This window comes from Heterocephalus glaber, unplaced genomic scaffold (assembly GCF_053883595.1).
Source record: "Heterocephalus glaber isolate CG9 unplaced genomic scaffold, H.glaber_assembly_v1.0 deba00001442, whole genome shotgun sequence".
NCBI lineage: Eukaryota > Metazoa > Chordata > Mammalia > Rodentia > Bathyergidae > Heterocephalus > Heterocephalus glaber.
Window position 1 is genome coordinate 27,388,622 of NW_028258296.1, and position 26,686 is coordinate 27,415,307.

Consider the following 26,686-nt stretch of genomic DNA (forward strand, 5'->3'; position numbering starts at 1 on the left):
GTACTCTGAAGTAACCTGAGTTTCTTCACTGAGATACTATCTGACTGTCAGCTGAAGGATAGATAAGTACATTACTTAAAACTCTTTTTTTCTTCTAAACTTTAGACATTTTTTGTCTTTAATATCATGCCATGTAAACCAGAATAAGTAGAGCTCGTGTATACCTGAAAATATGAGACTCATATTTTGCTACAGTATTATAACTATGAATCAGTGTTGAATCAGCCATGCACACAATGATGGAAAATTTTTCAAATACTTAAAAATTGGACTCAAAAATTATCCAACATATATTTTTGAGCAGCACTGGTTGTGGGAAGGGGATGTGCACAAGTAACTACAATAAAACACCCAATATGTTAAGTGCTAAAAAAGAAAAAAGAAAGAAAAGCACAAGCTATTGTAGCACTTCAAATCTGAATTTAAAGGATCAGAAATAGTTTCAGGGAAGTAGAAAGGATTTCAAAAAATAGGAATAGATCAAAGCATTCTAGGAAGTACTGATAGCATGGAAAAAGTTAAGAGATATAGTCAAGAGTGTAAGGTAACTGAAAAGAACAGTTGAGTCTATTATAAGATAGGTCTTTCAATGGCAAGTGAACTTAATTCAGGGTGAAAGCCACTTAAGGTTTGGGGAGAGTAGCATCACAAAGTTTGTGCTTTAGGAAGATCATTGTTGGAGAGATCTGGAGTCAGCCAATCATGTCTTCCACCTTACACCAGCCCTTCCAGTTTCCAGTTGCTCTTAAAGAAAAACCTCAGTTTGTGGCCTACATGGCCTACAAGGTCTAACCCCTGCTTCTCCAGCCCCATCTTGCACCTGCCTACATTGTTCTCTCCATTCCTGCCACTCTGACCTTCTCTCATACCTTTCCTCAGCATACTTTCTCCCACCACAGGACACAGATTCAAAATGTTCTTGCTTCTCTACTTCCTTGGTAATTCCCCTTCATCATTTCAGAATTTAAGGAGCTGTTTCCTCCTCAGGTAACTTCCTGACTTTCCTGACCAGCTCCAGTATCTCTAAACAGGCCCTCACGATACCAAGTACTTAACAGTTTTTAAATTATATATCTAATTGTCATTACTTTCAATTTTATATTCTATGATTACTTGATTAACAACATTTGCCTCCCTCATTAAACTTGAAGATTTGTAAAGGCTGGTTCTATACCTAATTTTATTTGCCATTGTATACCTAGAACTTAACATTATGCCTAGAACATCAGAGTTACAAAAATATCTGTCAGTGAATAAATAAATGAGATTTCATTTGGAATCTGTATGTTCTTGTTCTGTGTTGATTCCTTCACTCCTGCCTACTAATGCTTATTCGTCTTTAAAGTTTAAAAGACAAAACAGAATCACGTGCATCCTTTGTCTCTCACCTCAGAGTATTCACCTACCAAATATCTGGAATTCCTCATCTGCTTTCAGTGATTCTAGTGTTTCTGATAAATCCTTTGCATTCTGGATCTGGCCCCTCACCATTTATGGCATTGATTTTTCTCAGAGCTAGTACTAATGGCAACATAGTAAAACAGAGATAGACAGTGAACTAAAGCAGTTTCAGTAAAAATGATGATGAGATGTTACAGCTCTAGAATCTACAGGGTTTAGCAATGGGAGCAGAGTCAGATACAATTTCAAGATATTAAGACAAATGACTGGAGAGGTACTGGTGCCTTTAGGAGAGTGGGTAGGAAGAACTAGTTGAATGAGGTGATAGATTTGGTTTTAAACCTGTTCCGTAAGCACCAAGACTGTTTCTGTTCAGTTTAAGGTTTAGCAGATCATCCAGTTGGATGGTTCTCCACTGGGCAGTTGAAAATGTGGAACTGGAGCTGAAAAATTGTGAGGAAACTAAGAGGCCTAGACTTTGGAGTCAACGTTAGAATGTGTGAGATGGCAGAGGTAGAGAATATTAAATGCGGAGTCAAAATGAAACAGAGTCATGTGAAACAGCCATAGACTATAGGGTGCCTGTAAAAGTAGGGAAAGCAGAAAAGGGGGGGGGATCAGATTTTTTTAGAATGCTGTGAGACATTGTTTCATTTGATTTTTACAATTTAGGTCAGTGGTGGTCTGCCTACCAAAGGAAGAAACAGACTCTAAAAAGACAAGCACTTTGCCCAAGCTTATCACAGCTGAGATTCAGGCACAGGCCTGTCTGACATCAAACATAGGTACTCCCTGGACAAGTGCCTCAGAAAGGAGCATAACTAGTATGCTGTTAAGGAACCTGAAGTGCTTTTGAGGTTCAAGAAAGAGGTGATGACTGCCTTTTTGAGGATGAGGTGGTTGTCCTCTGCTTAACAAGGATTGAGGACTGAAAAAAGGCCGTAGTTTTGGCAGTTCAGCAGTTGTGTGTAACATTCAAAAAAAAGCAATTTCCACTGAATGATAGGAATTGAAATTAGATTACAAAGGTTGCTATGGTAGACAGGTGTTGAGACACTAGACATTGCAGTGGTTGATCACTTTTCATTGGGATGGCAGAAGAGGAAATGATTAAATTCACTGGGACAAAGTAAATCATCAGAAGACTTCTCAAGATAGTCGGGGCTTAAGCATATTGATATCAGAGGGGAAGGAGACACTAGGCACTCAGAGACTGAGGGAACCTGTAGAATGTGGCCTGTGAAGAGACTGGCAATTTCATCAAAGGGATATTTGCCTCTTTTTTTTCTCCTAACCCCTTTAACCCGTATTCCTCCTCCCTTCCCCCACTGTTTCCTTCTCATGTTTCTGTATCCTTGCCTTGAATGTGAGTGTTACTTGGTAACATTTTGCTGCTTGATCTGAATATTTTAAATGAGTGAACTAGGGCTGACACCATAAGTAGGCAGTAGAGCTCTTGCCTAGCATGTACTAGGCCCTGGCTTAAATTACTAGCACTGAAAAAAGAAGAGGGGGTTAATGTATGTTTCTGCTTCCAAAAACGGTATTAATATCATTGTTTCATTAGTGGCTCTGATTGATTCTTTCCTCTTTTACCACATACTTTCCATGCAGTCAAGGTCATTATCTGGGTTACTTTTGTCTCCCTGGTGCAGTGCACTCAATATGGCACTTAGTAGATATTCACTAAGTAAGTCAAATAAATAAATGGATGAGGAAAACTTGGATAAATTACTGTTGATATAATGGACTTCAACATAGATTTCATAGCACTGATAAGATTGCATAACGTGAAAAAACAAAAATAGTTGTTTACTATTATAAATGAAAGACTTTCATTATAGAAATAGTTTCTATAATGATTACATTTTCCAGGGTAGGTACAGGCTGATAAATATCTGAATCTTTTAACATAAGAGAATTTCTGCTTTTAACCAAATTGAGCATTTTTGCAAACAATTTTGACATTTAATAAAATTATTTTAAAATGCAGATGTAAATGTGAGATTGTCTTTTGAATTGTATTATTATAAAATAAGTGAACTTTAATTTAAAAAAAATTTTTTTTTCAAAAACTTTATTCCAAAAATTACTTTCTCCTGTTTTCTATGGACTTACTGTTTTATCCTCTGTGGACTAATTAGTTATAGAGCAGTTTATTACCTAATAGGTACATCTTTTAGTTATTTGAGGTATCGCAGACACAGTTCTAGAAAATTCTGTGTTTGTTATATTGGAAGTACTTATTAAATATTAACATCCAAATGGAAATTTTCACTCTAGAGGCAAACTCTTTTTCCTTTAACTAGTTCTACTAAATGCTTTTTAAAAAGTAGCCTTACAAACCTGAACAAAATTATAAAGAGAGAAAACTTCCCAAGTGTATTAAGAGTGCCTGCTAAATTCAAGATCCTGAATCTAGTAGGGGTTTTTTTCCCTTTGTTGTCTTTAAATACTTTTACTTAGTTTGTATATTATAAAGATTTGGCAAAAAAAAAAAAAAAAGATTTGGCACTTTTATTTTCTTTCTTTTTTTTTTGTTGGTACCGGGGATCAAACTCAGGTCCTTCCACTTGGAAGGCAGGAGGCAGAACCACTGAGCTAAATCCCTGGCCCAGAACTAAAGTGCTATTTTTTTTTTTTTTGGTACCGGGAATCGAACTTGGGTCCTTGTGCTTGCAAGGCAAGCGGCAGAACCATTGAGCTAAATCCCCGGCCCGGCACCTTTTAAATTTTCTTCCTGTCTCTGACTTTTCTTTCCCTATTCTGGTCATTCTAGTTCACAGCAAAGTCATATGGCTCTTAGAGATGAAATCCAAATGCTTCCATTTTTTGCTCCTAGCTTAAATATTTGTACGAACTTTTAGAACAGATTATAAGAGCTAAAGGGTGAAACAAAGCTTGGAATTACTTGGTTCTCACCATTATTGTTTGTGTTGTCCATTTTAAATGAAGAATTTTGGAGTTGGCTCTTTTTTTAATATAGCTCAATTATGCTGTGCCTTAAAAGATGGAGAAACATATCAGAATACACAGGCTTAATATTGAAAATCCCTGTGCAGCAAAAGCACTTGGGAAATTGCCACAAACTGCTTGGTGAACACCTGCAGTTTCTGTGGTGGTGAAATCACATTACAGTAACTGAAACTTCTGGACTATTTCAGTTTCATTTAGTTACTGATTTTTTCTGTCCAGTGAGTTTTATAGGCCCCCCCATTATGCTGTTTTTCATCACATGGAGGCTGTAGATAACATCAAACTCCACTGCAAAAACGTTTCGTGCAAAAACAAAGAAACTGTCAGGTTATAACTATTATTCCTCTGGTTTCAGTGCAGAGAAAAATGTTGCTCTTTTAGAATACTAAGATTACCTCACTTTCCACATGCTCCACAATAATATTCCCAAGTCTGTAAAATGTCACTACTGCTTAGGTGGTACTGAGATATGTGGTTATACATTGAAAGTAAGAATAAAGGTATGTCTTTTTCTCCTCAGTGTGTGGGGGGGTGTTAAAAAAAAACAAAGACCTTTTTTTTAATTTGAAGAAATACACCAGTCCTATATCCCAGTATAAGATATGGAAGTAGAGTCAAGGAGTATGGACTTCTCTTTTGAGAAACCTGGTAAGGGTGGGAGAGGCTGAAGAGTAACAATTTGTTTTGGATAGAGACTTAAGCATGTTTGTAGGGCATGGAGAATGAAAATATGTATAATCTCCATCCATCCCAGTACTGGGGATCGAACTCAGGACCTTGTGCTTGCCAGGCAGGCATGGTGCCACTGAGCTACATCCCTGGTGCCAGAAAATGAGCTAGTAAGGAAAATAATTTGAAGTTGAACACAGGGTGAAGGGTAGATACACATAATGGAACAACACAGAAAGAAACAGTATTTCTTTGTGTTGTCCCTCTATCCATTTTAAATGAATTTTGGAGCTGGCTATTTGTCATTTAGCTGTAATTCCAGCACTCTGGAGTCTGAGGTAGGAGGATTTCTCTGAGTTCAAGGCCAGCCTGAACTACATAGCAAGACCGTGTCTCTAAAAAGGGATGAAAACCTACAGATAGAATAGCTTGAACAAGAATCTATTATTACTACATCTTCTGAGACAGGAAAAGAATGAGAAAAATGTGGCTATTGAGGTGAGTTTGTATAAGTGGAAGGGGAAGATTGTTAAAGCATGTGTGGCAGCTTCATTTTTTAATCAAGTAAGATATGAGGTTGTGTTCTAAAAATATAGAGGTAAGCCGGGTGTGGTGGCACATGCCTGTAATCCCAGCACTTGGGAGGCTGAGAGGGGAGTATCACTTTGAGTTAGAGGCAAGCCTGGGCTACATAGTGAGTTCAAGGCCAGCCTGAATTACAAAGTGAGACCCTGTTTCAAAAAACCAAAAAAATAAAAATATAATAGTGATGACTGTAGAGAGTGAAAATTATGATAGTTATTGAGATGATCTGGAAAAGGAGCTTACAAGGGTAAGAAAAAATTGACAAGTGACATTAAGTGTCCGGATGAGGCTAGAGTTACAGGTTTGTAGAAATATTTATCTTCTGGCCTTTCTTCCCATTACAAACCCTACCCCCAGTAACTTTCAGTCATCTTGTTATAGGTATAAATAAAAGATTGCAGGATTGAACTCACATCATAGTTTTGCTGGATACTATAACAAAGACAGGAAGCAAAAGATTTAAGAGTGATGAGAGATTAGTTCAAAAAAATCAGAAAGAAAAGTAATTGCTAAAGGGTAGTGAAATTACTTTAGAAAGGAAATTGATCATCCTAATCAAGTATGTTTTGTGTCCTTCATACCAAATTTCTATCTTCAGCTCTTTGTCTCGTAGGTTGCAGATCAGTTTTGTTTTTTTTTTAAACATCTCCATTTGGGTATCACTCAAGCATTTCAAACTCAAGATTGAATTCATCTTCTCTTTCAGATGTCCCTTGTATCTTTTGGTTGCATTTTCATCTTCCTAATTACCTGGAATTAAAATAATTTGTCTTTTGTGCTTCTGTTAACCTTTTTCTTCCATTATCTAATCAATCTGCCTTTTATATAATAGGAATCTGTATCAGGCCTTCATTAGACTGCTGCAGTTATTGCCTTCCTAAACAGATCTCCTTGCCATGTATCTCTTCACTGAACTAATCCACCCTTCTTCCATCTGTAATAATCTTCTTACTAAAATTTAGCTCTGATGTTGGGGCAGGGCGGGGCGTGGGAGGAGCTTTATGCAGAAACCTACTGACTTCCTAGCTGGGAATGGTGGTGCATGCCTCTAAACCCAGCACTTGGGAGGTTGAGGCAGGAAGATCATGTGTTCAAAGCCAGCCTGGGATACATAGTGAATTCAAAGCCAGTCTGGACTCCAGTAGTAAAAAAAAAGTGGCTTCCCAATTCCTACCAAATAATTTTGCATGAAATTCAAACCCCTCCTGAAGTGGCCTTAAGCACCCTATCTAATTTATTGCTCTTTTATGTTCTTAAATTGTGTCTATTGACTCATTTACCCTTACATGTATCTTTGGAAGCACTGTGACCCATGCCTGAAATGTCTTTCCTTTTCATATCTGTCTGATCTAGCTTCAAGGCCTAGGTCAGTGTTACTACCTCCTTACAAGTCTTCCTTAAACCCCTACTCCCATCTTAGGTAGAAATAATACCTGCCTTATTTCAATGCCCACAAATAAGACATCTGTTTTGGACAGTATTACCTTGTACTTGGTTACACAGTTACTTATGTAAAAATATCATTTCCTGTCTCTTCAGTTTCTTCCAGCAATGCTGTTAACAACTATAGCAAATGATTAGAACTTTACAAATACTCCAGAAGTTAAGGCAGGAGGGTTGCTTGAGTCCCAAGAGTTCAAGGCCAGCATGTCCTTCATGCGGCTAACATAATAAAACCTCACTCAAAAAAAAATAACCATAACAGAACTTAAAATTAATGGTTTCAACACTAGCTCTACATTAGAATCAGGGAGATTTTTTTTTGAATACTAATGGTTAATTCAAAGATTTTTGACTCCCAGTTCTTTGGTGGGCCTGGACATAACTATCTTTTAAGTTCCTCCAAGTGTTTCTAATTTGTGATGAAAAATTGAGAACTAGTGTCTTGATTCTGGTGCTTACTGTGTGCTAGGAAAAAAATTGCTAAATCAGTTGACTTAGCTCTGTATAGCAGGATCTGCCTAGTTAGAGGTATGCAGCTTCCTTCTGAAGTCTCACAAAAAAAGGATGAATTAGAAGCACTAGGCTTGTCAGTCTTCATTAGCATGTTTTATTTTGTGATGACAGATTTTCACATTTATTTGAAGAACATATGCAAGTGGGGCTTTGAAAATCATAAGATCTACTCAGTTCTTAAAATGAATCAGACATGTGAGCTAGTGTGGTCTAGTGGTTAAAAGTGTAAACTACTGGGAGTACTTCTGGAGTTATTTGCTCATCTTTTACTGACTTATGTGACCTTAAAAAAAGTCACTTGAGCCTCTCATTGGAGTTAACACTTGCTACATTCTTCACAGAATGGTTGAAGACCCAACAAGCTAATCTCATTAAAAAATCATTTTTACAAACTTGGAAATCACTTGGAAATCATTGTTATGTTTGACTCAGTAGTTCGGCTCCTGCCACAAAGGTAACAACTGGAAAAGAGAACTGGCATATTTAAGAGAAAAGTCATTTACTCCAAGTATCTGAATTTTAAACTCTGACTTAAAACCTTGTTTGCTCTACTTTAAAACAACACCTGCAAAGCTTGTACCATCAAGTACAAGCACATGGCCCAATCTGTGTTACATTATGGAAAGGAAAAAGGATCACTTTTTGGTCATTTTCCTGAGCCCAAGTGGCTCTTGTTTTACTCTGGGGAGGAAAGCAAGGCCACAGACTAGACAAGTGTTCTCAGGGAGTCATTGCTGGGAGTTCAATCTTCTGTTTTCTCACCAATAAGAAACAAGTGAGGAGGATAAAGAGTAAATGTTTAAATATAAAATTCTAGTTACTTGCATGCAAAAGTGCACTAAATAATAGTTAAAATTCCTTTTAAAGGTATATACCAGATTTTTTTTTTTTTCAATATCTGAGGCATTTTGCAAAATGTCTGGGGTTTGTGTGAGCCCTCAACTTTCTGAAAATAGATGACATTTTGACCCTTTGTGTTACTGGTCACAGTTTGTTTCAGTTTTGAGTGTATGGTTCTGCAGAGATACTCTGGTTTAATGCTTTATCATTTAGCTCTTATTCATGTAGAGAAGGGAAAATCCCAACTCATTTTTCAGAAGACAAAAGAATATGGTTAGAGTGGTAATTTTTACTGCCATAAGGAAAAAGTGAGTATTGGGACTTGATAGATAAGCAGGATACCTTGTGTAACTTATAGAATTGTTCGTAACTAGTATGACCCTAGATAAATCCCTTACCCTCTCAAAGCCTCAGGAACTTCTCCTGTTAAAAGGAAACCAGCTGGATAGATTTGAGACTAAAATCACACTTGAGGAAATTAGGAGGTATAGCCTCATAAAATAAGACTACACAGCTAAACCCAATCTTTTAAATTCTTTACTTGTCCATGTCATTATTAATAAAAGTACCTCATCTGTCACAGCAGGCTTTTGCTTTTTATTCTAAGCACCCCAAGTGTCAGGTACTTTAATACATGTTTAATTGGTAAAGGGATAAACACAGTGCTTGTGCATTCCTCTGCCTTTGCCTCCTTAGTTCAAACTTCCAGATGATAGAGCATTAAAAATGTTTCTAAGTCCAACGTTGTTTATCTTTTAGGAGTCTTTGCATCTTCATCACCTTTATGTGTGATAATCAGCCAAATAGGTCTCCCTACTGCAGCAGAACTCTAGATGAACCCAGTAGTTTCTCAAATCTGATAGGTACAAAAAAGTATGTGGCTTTTCACTTCCTGTCCCTGCCTCCAACCCCAAACCATAGAGAAGTTTGCTTTCTGGTGACATTCGTTCACATAGACGTCTTCACAGCTCTTTGTTCCAGTAAGGTCATATTATATATGAGGAGTATCATTTTACAATTGCCTGTCAGTTTGATTCTGTGAATTTGGAAATCAATATGAATTCTCAGGAAACTCCCTTAAAGAGAGTTACTGGGTCAGTTCAGCTTTGAGGGTCAGGTCCGGAGATAAAGTATCTGTGCTGTATCATTTAAGGCAGGTTGAGTGATGCCAACTTTGCAAATCCCATCCAGGATTATTCAGGAAACAGTAATTCAGACCAGGGTAGGGCCGGGGATTTAGCTCAGCGGTTTTGCCGCCTGCTGCGCAAGCACAAGGACCCGAGTTCGATCCCAGGTACCATAAAAAAAAAAGCAGACCAGGGTGTGATTTGTAGTGTTCCAGGGCTGCAGTATGGAGTCACCAGTGTATGAATATGAGTTCAGTGAGCAGGGCAGTAAGGACTAGAATGGGGAAGGCCATTTTAAAAAAACAAATTCATTACTGACTTTTTATTCCACTATAGGAGAACAACATAGAGTTCAGTCAGTTGTTCAGCTCCAGTTGCTCAATTAAACCATAGCTTTAACTCTTTATATACGGTTTTCTCTGTTGATAGAATGAAAACCAGTGACATATGGGTGACTTATTTCTAAAGCCTAATCGAAAGAGTTTCTGCTGCTCCAAATCCTCATCTACAATTATTTTTGTAAAAATGACAGCCTTTACTTAAAAATCTCTTGATTCAGTTGTCATGCCCAAATATTGAAACTCTTCTTACTACTGTGTGTGTTTCTTACTACTGTAATTCCTGTTAACCAGATGTTGTTTGATAGCTCAGTAATAATAAATGGAAGGTACTTGTCCTAGCCTGACTTGTGTTCTCTCCATTTGATGTGGAGCATATGTGGAGCAGTCAGCTAAATAAAGGTCTTATCAATGAGATGCTGTTTAACACTTGGCTTTTTGCTGTCATGCCACTTACCATATGGTAAAGAATTAGTTACAGAAGTCAGTCTGTCTTTTCAGAATTGAGATTTGAATCAGTGGTGTTTCAGAAGTTTCTACTCTTATTTGTGATTTATACATTAGATTTTTTACTACATAGTTTTTTTTCAAATTATATTCTCTACAATAGACTGTGTTAAGCCATCCTCCTGGTGTCATTATAGGTTTTTACTCATATTTAAAAGCATTTAAAAGAAATTTAAGCACAAAAACCTTTTGTTTTTATTCATTGCCAGTCACATTCTCTGTTTATTTTCATAAAGATACTTCCTATAGAAAACACATTGTTATGTATGTACTCGGGTATGATACTATGTTTTAATAAGTAGAAATTATTTGGTTTCATAGTTTGATATTCACTACTAGAATTGAAATAGTGGTCGCTTTCAGTGTATAATAGGGGAGGCATGTTATTTAATGAAAAGTTTAAACAGATATAAGTAATTAGTATATCATAATTAATACTACACTGATAAAGGATTAAGAGGAGAGAGTAACCTGGAGAGTCAATTTAACAAAAACAGTAGGGGGGTGTAAGTATTTGTAAGATTATGCAGTTGTGCTTCAAACATCACTTAGACGTGAAAGATTTTATTTCACGATGTATTTCTGTGTAGTGAGAGGTGTTTTATATTTCTAGTAAATTTGGACAGTATTTATATTATGGAGCACTACATTTTAGGAAAATGAGAATCTTAAAGGGAGTGTAGAAAACAGCACCAATCAAAATAAGGAGTGGTGGGCCAGGGATTTAGCTCAGTGGTTCTGCCGCCTGCCTCACAAGCATAAGGACCTGAGTTCAATCCCTGATACCAAAAAAAAATAAAATAAAATAAAGAGTGGTTGTATGGCATTCATGAGAAAAGATGAAAAGGACTTGGAATTAACTGAGAATCATTTTCAAGAATATAATGGACTGGGGATTTAGCTCAGTGGTTTCACCGCCTGCCTCGCAAACACAAGGTCCCACATTCAATCCCCAGTACCAAAATTTTAAAAAAAGAATATAGAAGAACAACTAAAAGCTTGCCTCCCCCCACCCCCGCCAAAACTCACAGAGGTTCCATGAAGGAGAAAATAAAATTCTGTAAGAGATTCAAATTGTATATGAAGAACAATATCTAGAATTAGGAATTTAGGATTTGTTAATTATTGCCGCATGCTATGCATGAAGATGTAGAATTTCCATCCTTTGAGATCATAGAGGTAGTTTATTAGCAGTCATGTTTTTAAAAAGTTTAAATCAGGGGCCGGGGATTTAGCTCAGTGGTTCTGCCTCCTGCCTTGCAAGCGCAGGGTCCCAAGTTCAATCTCTGGTACCAAAAAAAAAAAAGTTTAAATCAATACATTAAGAAAAGGTCTTGAAGGGCTGGGGGATTTAGCTCAGTGGTTCTGCCGCCTGCTTCAAAAGCACAAGGTCCCGAGTTCAATCCCCGGTACCAAAAAAAAGAAAGGGTCTTGAAGCTGGGCATGGAAGCATAACACCCGTAGTCCCAACTACTTGGGAGACTGAGGCCTGAAGACTACTTGAGCCCAGAAGTTTGGGACCATTTTAGGCAACACAGGGAGACCCTGTCTCTTTCAAAAAAAAAAAAAAAAAAAAAATGCAGGGATGTAGGGGTAGGACTTACGCCTTTTTTTTTTGAGACAAACTCTCACTTTGTTGCCTAGTCTGGACATAAACCTTTGGGTTTAAGTAATCATCCAGTCTCAGCCACCCAAGTAATTGAGACCATAGGTGGCACACATAGTACAATCTGGCTAATCCTTAAAAGAAGGAGACTACATTGGAGTATAGATAACAAAAACAACTAAATCTTCATTTTGCTGCTCTGTTCTGCTACTCTCATTAACCTAAAAGAAATGGTATGGTGGTACACACCTGTAATCCCAGAACTCAGGAGGCTGAAGAAGGAAGGATGCAACAGTCTAAATGCCCATCAACAAATAAATAGATAAAGACTTTGTGACAAGTAAATCCTGTCCTTTTGTTTTTAAACATGGATGCCAAAGTTGGTTATAGAAGCAGAGAGTAAAGTTGGCCATGGCGTCACATGCCTATAATCCTACCATTTGGGAAGCTGAGGCAGGAGGATCACCATGAATTCGAGGGTAACCTGGACTGCATAACAAGTCCCTGTCTTAAGAAAAATAAAACAAAACCAAAAAAAACCCCAGAGTAAAGTGGTCATTGCCAAGATGTAGGGACAGGGAGAGAAAGAGACTGAGGAGATGTATTAGTCAAAGGATACAAATTTCAGTTAGGAAAAATAAGTTAAAGGGATATAGTGTCCAACACAATAACTATAGTTAATAACAATGTATTGTATATTAGAAAATGTGTGAAAGAGTAGATTTTAAGTGTTCTTACCACCAAAAAGTACAGGAGATAATGCATATGTTGATTAGCTTGATGTAGCCATTCTATAATGTACACATACTTAACATCATATTGTACACCCTAAATGTATATAATTATTATTTATCAGTTTTTAAAATAATATTTTAAAAAGATACAAGGCCTGGCACTGTAGTCAGAGGTAATACTGCTTACCTAAGATGCACAAGACCCTGGGTTGAAATCCTAGCACCACACACACAAAAAGATACAGGTTTAAACTGTAGATATCTTAAATAGCTTCTACTTTGCCCAAGTAAATCTCATGTTATTTAGAATGAAAATGCCCTCTTCTTTCACATTTCACCTAGAACAGTGATGGTGAACCTTTTGGAAACGTGCCAAAACTGCAACCCAAAATCCACTTTTTTTTTTTTTACTGTATGGTTTCTTTTTTTTTTTTGTATATCCTTTTATTGGTACATTTTAGGTGTACAATATAATGACATTCATCGTTGGAGATATGCACCTTTACATACTCTCTTGGTTCTTATTTTTTCCCCCTTCCCCTGCCCTCCCTTCAACCCCTCCATCCCTCCCTATTTACAAAGACTTTGTTTCCATTTTTTTATTTTCTCATATTAATTCCATTCCCTTCTTTCCTTTCCCCTACCCCTTCCCCTTTGCCCCTTTTCTTCCTATCTCACATTATCTATTATACCTTTTAGTCCTTATTTACACTTTCAGTTTCTCACACTAAAGAAACTATTCAGTATTTACACATGTGTGTCCTTTTTATTTCACTTAAGAGTTATCACCTCAGTGTGCATCCACTTAGCAATAATGTCTCTAATTTCTCATTTTTGATGGCTGAGTAGTACTCCATTTTATTAAAAACCACATTTTCTTGAACCAGTCTCCAGCTGATGGGCATTTGGGCTGTTTCCAAGTTTTAGCTATCACAAACTGTGCTGCTATGAACACCGGTGCACATATATCACTGGTATAATTCTTTTCTTTGGGGAAGATAGCCAGCAGGGGAATAGCTGGGTCAAATGGGACTTCCAGTCCTAGTTCTTTGAGGTATCTCCATACTGATTTCCACAGTGGTTGCACCAGTCTTCACTCCCACCAGCAGTGGAGCAGGGTTCCTTTTTCCTCACAGCCCCACCAGCATTTGTTGTTGGTTAATTTACTGATAGCAGCCATTCTTTCTGGAGTGAGGTGTAATCTCAGTGTTGTTTTCATTTGCATCTCTTGAATGACCAGTGATGTTGAACATTTTTTCATATGTTAATTTGCCATGTCTATTTCTTTGTCTGAGAAATGTCTGTTCATTTCAGATGCCCGTTTTTTGGATTGGGTCTTTAAATTTGGGAGGTCTGATTTTTTAAAGTTCTTTATCCAAAACCCACTTATTTATCACAGCATGTCATAAAATTAAACCTGAATGTTCAGCTGCTGGGACAATGCTGGAAAGACTTGCTTCATGCTCCAACAGAGAGGGCTCTGCATGTCTGCTATAGCATGCATACCATAGGTTCAACACCACTGGCCTAGAAGGTTTAATTAAGTACTTTTGCCCCTGAGGAGGGAACCCAGTAAATACACCAGACCCAGCTTCCTTCTCCACATTTTCCTCTGCAGGACTAGAAGTGAATTAAAAGCTGCCATCCAAGCCTGTTCAGTGGCACTTAGCACCATTTACCCTTAGCCATTTTAGTACTTTCCAGACAACACTGAGTTTGAGACAAATGGAAGTGAGGGGGAAAAATTAATTGAAAGCCATGATGTAGCGCTTGGTCTACCTGCTGAATTTAAAGTCATCTCACTGATTTATACTCTGAAATATTCTGGCAGGAAGATGCAGCTATATACAAGCAAGGGGAGGAAGAATCAAAATATTTCCTCCATTCATTCCTTTGATAATTAAAGGAAGAAAATTTTATGTAGGAAAACATTCTAGGAATCATAGTAAATAAGTGGTCTCTCAAGCTGGCTTTTCATCAACAAGTAATTACAGTGTAACTGGGCATAAAGGGTATAGTAAACAAGATAGGTGAGGTACTGCCCTTATGACATTCTGTTGGGTGATTAGTAATAGGATTAGAAAATTATAAGGACAAAAAAAAAGAGTAAGGAAGTACAGAATAAGAGTTATTTCAAATGATGAATCCTAATGGTTATTTCAAAAGGTGACACCTAAACAAGTGACTCACACGAAAGAGCACCATGCAGAGATGGGGGCACGGGCAAAAGCAAAGCCCTGAAGTGCAGAAAGACTTAACTTAGTGCAGCTGAGGCAAGGTTAGTTAGTATGGCTGAAGTGAAGTGAGTCAGGGAAAGTACTCTTTCCAGGTGGAAGATTTTATGAGGTATTTTTGGTTTCTAAGCAACATTCTTTTAGTAATTCAGTGTCCAAGAGATCTTTCCCAGACTAGACCCTGAATATTCCACAGCCAAATGGTTCATTTGGATTTCCTGTCTCCTGTTGTAATTGCCTTAATAATCAGAGCTATAGTATATAACATTAATAACTGAGTTACTCATTTTAAATTAAAATTGGTGCATAATCTCCTAGTATAGGGGTTGGAAAAAAATTTTTTTCAGTACTGAGGATTGAACTGAGCCCTTTATTTTTTATTTGAGATAGGGTCTCCCCAAATCCCTAAGTTTTGAAGGCTGAGCTTGAACTTTCCATCCTCCTACTCAGCCTCCCAAATTGCTGAGATTACAGTTATGTGCCACCACACACAGCTTAGCAAACTTTCTTAAAGTGCTAGATTGTAAATATTTTTGTCTTTGCTACCCCTAGTTACAGCTACTCACTTGTGCTGTTGTAATATGAAAGCTGCCACAACATATGTAAACAAATGGGTTTGACTATCTTCCAATAAAACTTTATTTACAAAAATAATACCAAGGGCCAGGGATTTAGCTCAGTGGTTCTACCGCCTGCCTCGCAAGTGCAAGGACCCAAGATCGATTCCTGGTACCAAAAAAAAAAAAAGTACCAAGTAGATTTGACCCCTGGACTACACTTTGTCCATGCCTATTCTAGTACTTTTGTAATCATTTCACCAACTTAAGAGAACAAGCCTGTGGCAGAGACAAGGATAGATGAATAAAATTTGTTTTCACTCTGCACCCAGCCTCGTGATATAGACAAAATTTATATGACTAACAGTGGATACTTCTATACTATTTGATGTATTAATAAAATGTGCTCATATGGTTGAAACAGGGAAAAAGAAGGCCCAAAGTTATTAGATTTCTCTTACAAATAGTTATTAAAGGAAAGGAGTGAAGTGGTCAGATCTGTGAGAGAGAAGTGTGATTGTAGAGAATGGATTGGAGTAGGAAATCACCTAGGAGACTGCAGCAGTAGTCAAAGCAAGTGCTAATTCTTCTGAATCAAGACGGACCATGAGAATGGAGTGGATGAAATGGATACAAGAGGCACCTCTGAGGAGAATTAGCAGGATTTGGTGACAGATTAGACATAGAACATTAAAGGGTAAGCCTTAGACATCATTGAGGTTAGCATGTTCAAGGACCTGAGATCAATCCTAGGGTGGGGGTTGATGTTTCTGGTACCAGAATATCTTGATGAAAATAAGAGGTTATTAACATATTTGAACATAATGCATTTGAGATGCCTTTTGGATAGCCAAGAGAAAAAAAGTCCCAGAAAAGAAGCTAGAAATTTGAATTATTGATAATCAAAGTCATGAGATGGGATGTAGTGCAAAAAGGAGGAGGTCAGTATGAAACCTTAGGTGAGGCCTATCATTCATGAACTGGTAAGGAAAAAAAAAGCCAACATTAGAGAATGTAAAAAATCAAATAGGAGAATTCTAGGAAGGATCAAATGATGTCACAATAAACCAAGAAAAGAACAGAAAAGAGGCTTTCAGATATGGCAATTAAGAGACTGTTATTGGGCCAGGGATTTAGCTCAGTGGTTTCACCGCCTTCTGTGCAAGCGCAAGGACCCCAGTACCAAAAAAAAAAAAGACCATTATTGACTGAAGAGTTCCAATAGGAAGTCTTTGTTCATTTGTCATTGGGCCGGTTAAGCACACATAGAGACTTGTGTTACTCATTGCTTTGTGGTTTACAAAGCCCTCTTCCCTGGTCACTGCTAACAAAAGCAGAATCTGGATAGATTGGACTCTATCTCCAAGCTTAGTGCAATACCCTTCTGTGTCAGATAGGTCCTCAAACTCCCCTCAACCCTAGGATACCTGTCATTAGGGCAGCAAGTGCCCTAACAACAATCCCAGTGGTTTATTACTAGCATCTTTTGATGATAGCTACAACCACCTCTTATGATTAACCAAAGTAGTAATACTCTCCTAAAATGTTATGATCTTGCCTCTGATACATCTGTGCAAGCAGTCACAGAGCCTCTTGTGACAGAGATGACATGAAAACAGAAAATGCCTCGTAAGCAGACAGGTTAGAAGTGTGGGCAAATAGATAATGACGATTAAGTAATGAAACATGTTAAAGTAGATGAGATACGGAATTTGGAGAACAAAGATTACATATAGCCCATGTTCACTTTAAATGTAAGTTACATTGAAAATAGAGGCAAATCTTAACTTACCCTGTTCGATTTTTAAGGATCAGTATCTTTCTTAATGTATTATTATTACTTTATAACTTGTCAGAACTATTCTTCATTTTTTTATATTCATGAACCTGGTTTTTAGAGAGGATAATATTAAAGGCAGAGCACAATTTTTACATTACCCCAGAAGTAACCCACTGGATTATTATTTAGAAGTACACAGGAACTATTAAGAGCATGCATATTCATTTATATCTCACCTTATTCCAAAAAGAATTTAAGTAGATTTATAACTCTTAGAATGTTAGTATTATATAATCTTGTAACCATTTTACATTCTGTGTTGGGGCTGGGGGTAGGAAAGAAAGTCTTTTCAGTTAAAGATTAAAGAGAAAGATGAGGCCCGGGGATTTAGCTCAGTGATTCTGCCACCTGTTGCAAGCGCAAGGACCAGAGTTCAATCCCCGGTACCAAAAAAAGAGAGAGAGAGAAAGATGAGGGAATAAGGAAATATCATTAACTAACTATCCAGGAGTATAATTGTGTAGCAACACATAGAGCTCAAGTGTTAGAATAGCAGCAAATCTGGCTCCAGGTGTCTGAAGACTGCTACCTGTCTGTGTGATGACTTGCAGAAATCGTGAAACCCTAAGTTGATACTCCTATCTCTTAACAGACACAAAACCTTGTGTAATTTGTCAACACTTCTTTCTACCTGCCAACCACATGCCATTTTAAAATTTTTAATTCTCTAAAGAAAATTTAAATCATTGTTCTTCCTCCATATTCATTGGGGGCTTAGCACATCTCAGTCAGGTAAGTAAAGATCAAATTTAAATAGTGTTTGACAGCCTACAAAGAACAAAAACATTATTGGGTAAGAATTTTGGCTTTTTAGGATAAATTGCTTGCTTAGGCTCAGAGTCTTGACTTACTATCTTTGTGAACATGGGGAGGTTCAATTTTTGTGCCTTTGTTTCTTTGACCATAAAGTGGAGCTGAAAACTACATCCCTTTGCCTCACTGTACAGTTAAAGTAAATTATCCAAGCTCAGAACAAGTACACAGTAAGTACTCATAGGCAGTAAGTACATGGTGTTATTTGGTATTATAGTCGTTCTAATTGATAAGAGCTACTCACCCGCAATACTCAACCATTTGAATTTTGTAATATTCTTTTAAGGTACTTAAGTATTATTAGCTCACTTTATAGACAGACCGTAAGCTTTGATTGAACATTCAACTTAGCCCAGAATCACACAAGCATTCTTGGCAGAGTTAGGATTAGAACTGGGTTATATGCAGTACATAGTTCCCCTGGGGCTTGCCATTAGATTGGGGAATAAATAGGTTTCATCTCAAGATTCAGGTGTAAAGAGTTGAGTTGGATGCTTAGAGTCCTGTTTTGGGGTTTTTTTGGGGTGTTTTTTTTGTTTTGTTTTTGGTAACAGGGATCGAACTCAGGTCCTTGCAATTGCGCAGCAGGTGGCGAAACAACTGAGCTAAATCCCTGGCCCCAGAGTCCTGTTTTGAGAATTCTCAAAGCAGGTCCAAGTTCATTAGGCAAAGAATGCCTGATTGACAAGCGCAGTTCCATGGACTCAGGAGCATGGAGTGGAATTACATAGTTGCTCTCTCCTAACCCCCAGATAAGGATTCTACTTTGCTCTAGCTTTTCCTTATTTAAAAAAAAACTTTTAGATTAATTTGAACATATCTTGTACCGAACTTATTAATTTATAGAATCATTTCAGTCTTGTAAATTTGCCAGAGAGATTTTACTATTCCTGTTTTCTGGTAAAGGTAGTTGTTAAAGAGGTTCTCTTAAAAAAGGTTTTTTTTCCATAATGACTCCTCATTTTTTTTGCACTTCTAGGAGTATACAGGTTGAGAAACAGGAAGTCATCAGTTACTTCTAATTTTAGGGTTAGTTTTGGAAATTTTGGAGAAGTAATTGAGAAAACCTTACTTTTATACATGAGCTGAATACTAGTCTTGAAAGAGAAATTGTTTTGGATGTATCACATAAATACCATTTTAAATATAAAATGTGGTGTTGACATATTTGATCTGCCTTTTTTGAATTTCTTGGTTTTATTTTAACCAATGTTATCCCATTCTTGGTACTTTTGGTTTTATTGTGGGGAAGCAGCAGCTTTTATTTTAGATATTATATTACCTAAGTGTGATATAAAAGCCAAAATTAACTTCTAGGTTCCATCTCTTCAGGATGGTCCCTCACGAAAAACTGGCCACAACTGTTTAGCTTACCTAAGTACTCATCTTGGGCATGTCATTATAAGAAGAGTAGTCATGTCTCCCAGTATGAACTGCCTTTGGGAAAATAGCTATAGATGAAGCTCATGAAGTGTGAGTACTTGGTACTCCATCCCCTAGCTGTAAAGTAATGAGGAGAGATGGAGAAGGAATAGTTTTCCAGGCAGAACTGTGTCAATTTCCCTGGATTATTAGAGTCACCTAGTCTCTGCTTCTTGCTAAGATAGGTTTAGAGATATAAAGAAATTACTTCCTCCTGGAAAAGTGGCTATCTTTGGGCTGTTCTGACAAATTTTTCCTTTTACTTCTACTTTCTGTACATGACAGCCAAGCAAGGAGGGAAACTCTCTGGGAAAACATTTCGTATTTCACACACACTACCTCAGAACTGATCTGCTCTGATTTCTTGAACTTTATTAATTTAAACCCAAAAGTTTTATTTATATTTGATGTGCCCAGTGGCAATGACCAAGTTTAAATAAGCATCTAAAAGAGCTTTGTGAGAAATATGAGCCTATTGGGAAAAAAGGAATTTTTTTTCCCCAAAAGGCTTTCCAGGAGTATAACTTGCAAGGACTCTGGGAAACATTCTCTCTGGAGATGAAAATGTTTATGAAATTTTCTTGAGGAACCACTATACTATTCTCCATATAGCTGTAATGATCTATGTTCCCACCAACAGTGTATAAGAATGCCTTATCCAGTACATTTTGGTGGGTTTTGTTAATTGTTTTTTTAATAGCCATTCTAACTGGCATAAAATGGTATGTCATTGTAGTTTTAATTTGCATTTTCTAATGGCTATTGACATTGAGCATTTGTTCATGTATTTTTTTTTTGCCATTTGTAGTTCTTCTGTGGCAGGGGAACAGGGTCTTGCTTAGTTGCCCAGGCTTGTCCTTGAACTTTCAGCTGTGCTGCCTCAGTTTACCAAGTATCTGGGATTACAAGTGTGCACCACCAGGTCCAGCTTATATTTTTTTTGAGAAGTGTCTATTCAGACCATTCAGCTTTTTAATTGGATTACTTGTTTTTTTAAATTTTCTGAGATATAATTCTGAATATTACTCCCCTATCAAAATTGTTGGTGGGCCGGGGATTTAGCTCAGTGGTTCCACCGGCTGCCTCAAAATCGGAAGGTCCCGAGTTCAATCCCCGGTACCAAAAAAAAAAATCATTGGTGAGTTTTTCCTCCTATTCTATAGGTTGTCTTTTCACTCTATTGATTTCTTTGCTATGAGAAAGCTTTTTAGTTTGATATAATCTCATTTGTCATTTTTGCTTTTGTTTCCTATGCTTTTTAGGGTCCTATCTAGAAAACCATCGCGTGTACCAATGTTGTGAATTGTTTCCCCTGTTTTCTTAAAGTAGGTTTAGAATTTCAAATGATCTTTGACCTATTTTTAGTTTTTTTTATATATATAGAGAGAGAGAGAGAGAGTAAGAGGTAAGGGTCAAGTTTCAATCTCTACATGTGGATATCCAGTTTTCCCAGCATCATTTATTGGAAAGGCTGCCCTTCTCCAGTGTTTATTGTTGGCACCTTTATTGAGGATCATTTAGCTCTCTTGTCCATTCCATTTATGTATGTGTTTTTATGCTTATACCAGGCTGTCATACTTACGATGGCTCTGTACTATGGCTTCAAATCAGGTATTATGATGCCTTCAGCTTTGTTCTTTTTGATTAAGATTGCTTTTACTATTCAGGGTCTTTAGTGTTTCCATTACTACTTCTAGTTCTGTGAAAAACATCATTGGTATTTTCATGGGTATTGCATTGGGTACTGCAGGCATTTTAACTATATTACTTCTTCTGATCCATGAATATGGGAGGTCTTTCCATATTTTGAGGTCTTTCATCAGTGTTTCGTAATTTTCATTGTAGAGATCTTTCACTTCTTTGGTTAAGTTTATTCTTAGGTTTTTGTTTGTTATTTTACTTTGGATTTTTCTCAGCAAATTGGTTGATTTTTTTTAAGCTACTAATTTGTATATATTGATTTGTATCCTGCTACTTTCCTGAATTCATTTACCAGTTCTAATAGTCTTTTGGTGGAATCACTAGGTTTTTCTTTGTATAGGATAACCTCATCTGCAAACATGGATAATTTAACTTCTTCCTTTCCTATTTTTCTTTCCCTTGCCTAATTACTCTAGAAGTTTTGCTTATATAATGAGTAGAAGCGTGGTGAGACACCCTTGTTGCTTTCCTGATCTTAGAGGAAATGCTTTTAGTATAGTGTTGCCTGTGGGTCTGTCATACATAGCTTTTATTATGTGGAGGTACGATACTTCTATACCTCATTTATTTAGGGCTTTTATCATGAAGGGTGAATGGGGATTTTTTTTTTTTAACTATGTATCCTTGGCTGGCCGCAAACTCATTGTGATCCTCCTGCTTCAGCTTCCTGAGTGTTGGGATTATAGGCATGTGTCACCACAACTGGCTTGTTGAATTTTATGAAATGCTTTTTCTATTTTTGTTTTTCAGGACTGAATACTGAACCCAGGGCCCTTCACACTGAGCTACATCCCCACCCCTCTGTGTGTGTGTGTGTGTGTGTGTGTGTGTGTGTGTGTGTGTTACCAGGGATTGAACGCAGGGTCTTTGCACTAAGCTACAACCCTAGCCCCCACACACCTTTTTTTGAGGGAGGATCTCCCTAAGTTGCCCAGGTTAGGCTTATCCTTGTGATCTATCTATTTCTGCCTCCCAGAATGCTACAGTTATGGGTGTGCACCATCATGACCATCTTTTCTACATCTTGAGATGATCATATGATTTTTGTCTTTCATTCTGTTGATTGGATGTATCATTTACTGATTTGCATACGTTGACCCATCCCTGCATCCCTATGATGAAGTCAACTTGATTTTAATGAATGATTTTTAATGTGCTTCTCAATTAATTTCCTAGTACTTTATTGAAAATGTTTGCGTCTATGCATCAGAGACATTGGTCTATAATTTTTTTATTATGTCCTTGTCTGGTTTTGGTTTCAGGGTAATACTGGTCTCATACAGTGAGTTTTAGAAGGATCTCTCCCTTTCAATCTGTGGAGCAGTTTGACAAGATTTGGCATTAAAAGTCTGGTAAAATTCAACAATGAAGTCATCCAATCCTGGGCTTTTCTTTGTTGGAAGACATTTTGTTAGTGATTCAATCTCATTACTTGTTATTGGCCTGTTCAGGTTTTTTATGTTTTTGTGGTTCAATTTTGGTAGGTCATATTTATCCAGAACTTTATTCATTTCTTCTAGGTTTTCCAATTTGTTAGTGTATAGTTTTTCATAATAATCCTAATTATCTTTTGTATTTTGGTAGTATCACCTGTAATGTCTCCTTTATTACCTCTAATTTTATTAATTTGGGACTTCTTTTATTCTTGGCTGATTTAGCTAAGTTGTCAATTTTGTTTATCTTTTTTTTGTCTCTTGCCTTTTTGTTGTTGTTTTTTAGGTTTTTTTTTTTTTTTTTTGGTGACAGGGTCTCACTGTGTAGCTCAGGCTGGCCTCAAACTCACTGCAGTCCTCCTGCCTCAGCCTCCCAGTCACTGTGTAGCTCAAGCTGGCCTTGAACTGACTGCAATCCTGCTTCAGCCTCCCAAGTAGTGGGATTACAGGCATTTGGCACTATTCCTGGCTCTTTTTCATTTCTACTCTGCTATTGATTTTAGATTTGGTTTGTCTTTGCTTTTCTAAGTCCTTGACATGCACTGTTTGGTTGTTTATTTGAAATCGTCCCTTTTTTAATTTAGGCACTCATGGCTATAAATTTCCCTCTTAGTGCTGCTTTTGCTGCATCCTACAAGTTTTTGGAATGTTGTTTCCATTTTCATTTGTTTCAAGCAATTTTTAATTTCCCATCTGACCTCCTCAGTAATCAAGCCATTTGTTCAAGAGAGTTTTATTTAATCTGGATGTGGTGTGCACACTTGTAATCTCAGCAATCTGGCAGGCAGAGACAGAAGCATCACAAGTTTAAGCCCAGTCTGGGCAACTTAAGATCCTGTCTAAAAAAACAAAATGATGAGATGAGAGAGGTGTTGAAGGGATGGGGAGGAGAGGAGGGAAAAGGCTCAGTACAAAGGCTTTGGGTTCAATCCCCAGTACCGTACACACAGTGTTTTGTTCAAAAATTTGTATAGTTTATGAAATTTCTTTTGTTGACTTCATTTTATTCTATGGTGATCAGAAAAGATTTTGTTGGGCCGGGGATTTAGCTCAGTGGTGCTGCTGCCTGCCACGTAAGCACAAGGTCCTGAGTTCAATCTCTGGTACTCCAAAAAAAAAACTTGATATGATTTTTTTTTTATTTGTTATGAATCATTTGGGTCCTAGTATATTTGGATCCATCTACTGATGAAAAGAATGTGTGTTCTGCAGCTCTTGAAATGTTCTGTTGGAATATTCTATAAAAGTATTTGATTTGTAAATATGGTTTAACTCTGGTATTGCTTTGTTTTTGTTTTTTTGGTCTGAATGATCTGCCCACTGATGAAAATGGAGTGTTGAAATTCCCCACTATTACTGTTCTGGAACTTCTCTCTCTCTTTGAGAGTAATAGTGTTTATTTTATAAAATAGGCTACTCTAACATTAGACACATGTAGATTTAGATTCATTATATCCACTTATTGAACCCTTGATCATTATTTAGTGACCATCTTTGTTTAGTCTTACAGTTTTTATCTTAAAGCCTGTTTGTCAGATATGAGTATAGCTAATCTTGCTTGCTTTAGGTTTCCATCTGCTTGGACTACCATTTTCTCTGTGTTTACTGGGTGAGTTTCTTGTAGGTAACGTGTTGTTAGGTTTTTTAAATCCATTCAGTCATTTAAATCCATTCATCTTATAACTGGAGGATTTTGTCCATTTACATTCAGGGTTATTATTGATAGATAAGGATGTATTGCTGTCATTTTGTTAACTTTTAGTTGTTTTGAATATTCTCTATATGATTTAATGGTTTATTGATGTTTGATTCTTTTCTGTGTGTTATTCTGATGGGATTTATACTTTCACATTCTTTCATAGTAGTGGTTATCTCTCACTTATAAATGCAGGACTTAATCTTTCATTAGACTCATCTGTTGTTCATGAATTCCTTCAGTTTTTGCTAGTCTTAGAAAGTCTTTATTTCTCCTTTATTTCTGAAGGATAGCCTTACTGAATATAGTAATGTTGGTTGGCAGTTATTTTCTTTCAGGACTTGGAATATGTCATTCCATTCCCTCAAGGCCTATAATATCTCTGCTGAGAAGTTTGTTAGTCTAGTGGGTGCTACAGTTTCGATCCTGCATGTCCCATGTGTTGAAGTTGGTTAACAGAAGGCTCAAGTTCCTCTACACAGCCTTCAAAGTCTCTCTCCTGTATACAGGCAGAGCTCAGTGTCCTTAGAGAGACATTGGCCCAGGATTTCTCAACTCCACACAGGAAAGGATATAGTAATATTCCTTCCAGAACTCTTTAAGGGTTAAATCTGTCTCTGAGACTATTTGGAAGAACAAGCAGCCAGCATTCAGGTTGTAACTCAAAACTTTGGTCATAAGTTAAAACTAAAATTCTGCTCATAATTCAAGTTGTTCATATGTCAGGCTGGCTGTAACTCAAGGGTCCACTGTACTAAGTTGATTACCTCAAGTATTTTGTGTCATTAATGGAAAGCTAACACAATAAGATAACCCTTCAATATGACTTGATTTTTCTCTTGCAGATTGTAAAGTTCTTTGCTTTGTATTTCTGACAGTTTAACTATAATATGCAAAGGTGAATATCTTTTTTCTGAAATTGTCTGTCTAGGGTCCTATAAATCTCAAGTACCTGAATGTCCCTGTCTTTCCCAAGATTTAACAAGTTTTGTATTATTTCATTGAATAGGATTTCTGTGTCCTTAACTTTTTTCCCCTTGCCTTCAGATATTCTGAAAATACAAATATTTCTTCATTTAATAGTGGCTCATAGGTCTTGAATACTCTATTTTTCCTTCTTTTCCATTTTTCATTGTTTTTTTGGTTTGGTTTTGTTTATGGTGGTACTTGTCATCATCATCTGAGATATTTCAGAAAAATAACTTCTCAAACACAGACATTCTTCCGCTTGTTCCAGTTTGTCAGCTGTATTTTGTATTTGACTTTTTGAGCTCTTCATTTCCAAGATTTTTTATTCTTTTTCACAATCTTTTTGTTGAATTTTTCATTTACATCCTATATATGCCTAATTTTATTTAATTGTTTATTTGTATTCCCTTGGATTTTATTGGGCTATTTTATAATAATCATTTCTAAATTCTTTATTGGGCATTTCATCTGTTTTTATTTCTTTGGAATCTGTTACTTATTTTGGAGGCATTCTATTACCTTGTTTTTTCATATTTCTTGTGCTCCTACATTAAGATGTGCTCATTTAGTGAATCAGACAGTTGCACCACTTTTATGGAGCAATCTTCTTAATAAGCAGCTTTCTCCTGATGATGTGTCTTAGGGTGATGTTTGTTATACATTGTCAGCTTTGATTGTAGCTGCACACTGTAATACAGTCTGCTTAAAACTTTCTGGTTGTGATTAAGCACAGTGCATAACATTGCAGAGTCATGGACCCAGGTCTTTATGGAGACACAAGCAGTTCAGGCAGGTATGTGGGTATGAGGTGCTATGTGGCTAGTCCTACATTAGGTGTGGTGGCCCTTATCAGGCAATAGGTATATCTTCAGACATAGTTGATGCTAGATCTGTAACTAGCAAGGGCCTCTAGCAATAGTGGTTCCAAGCAATGGTGAGAGGCCTGCCGTATTTGTTCTCTGACCATTCAGTAGTACAGCCTCAGATACTGCCAGGGAGAGGCAGTGGCAGGAGCTGCAGCACCCCCTCACACTCTATTCTGACAGTGCTTAGACAAGGTGCAGGAGTAGGACAGGGGCAGGAACTGCTGCATAGGGAAGATGGCAATGGGAATTATGGTATTCCCTTTTCCCTTCTGTTGCTTCATTGGCAGTCCCCAACTGGGAGTGGGCCAGTCTTAGTTAATTTATTTCTGGGGCAAAATACCCAACACCCACAAGTTAAAAGAGGAAAGGTTTATTTTAGCTCACAGTTGGTAGAAGTTTCAGTCCATATTTGGCTA

General features: G+C 37.1%; 1 protein-coding gene across 9 annotated transcripts in view; it reads left to right on the forward strand.

The window, feature by feature from the left end:
* The window catches only part of Rpap2 (RNA polymerase II associated protein 2), a 94,874-nt gene that overhangs the window by 62,077 nt on the left and 6,111 nt on the right, over positions 1-26,686 (forward strand). For 5 of the 9 annotated variants that reach the window (XR_015451975.1, XR_015451976.1, XR_015451979.1 and 2 more), the window contains one exon: positions 1-26,686. This exon is cut by the window's right edge and continues 1,643 nt beyond it. The exons of the other annotated variants lie outside the window; for them this stretch is intronic. Coding sequence is in view for 2 of the 5 variants with exons in the window: in XM_087213117.1 (XP_087069243.1) it covers positions 1-19 (19 nt within the window). In the remaining 3 variants the exon portion in view is untranslated. 9 annotated transcript variants of the gene reach the window in all.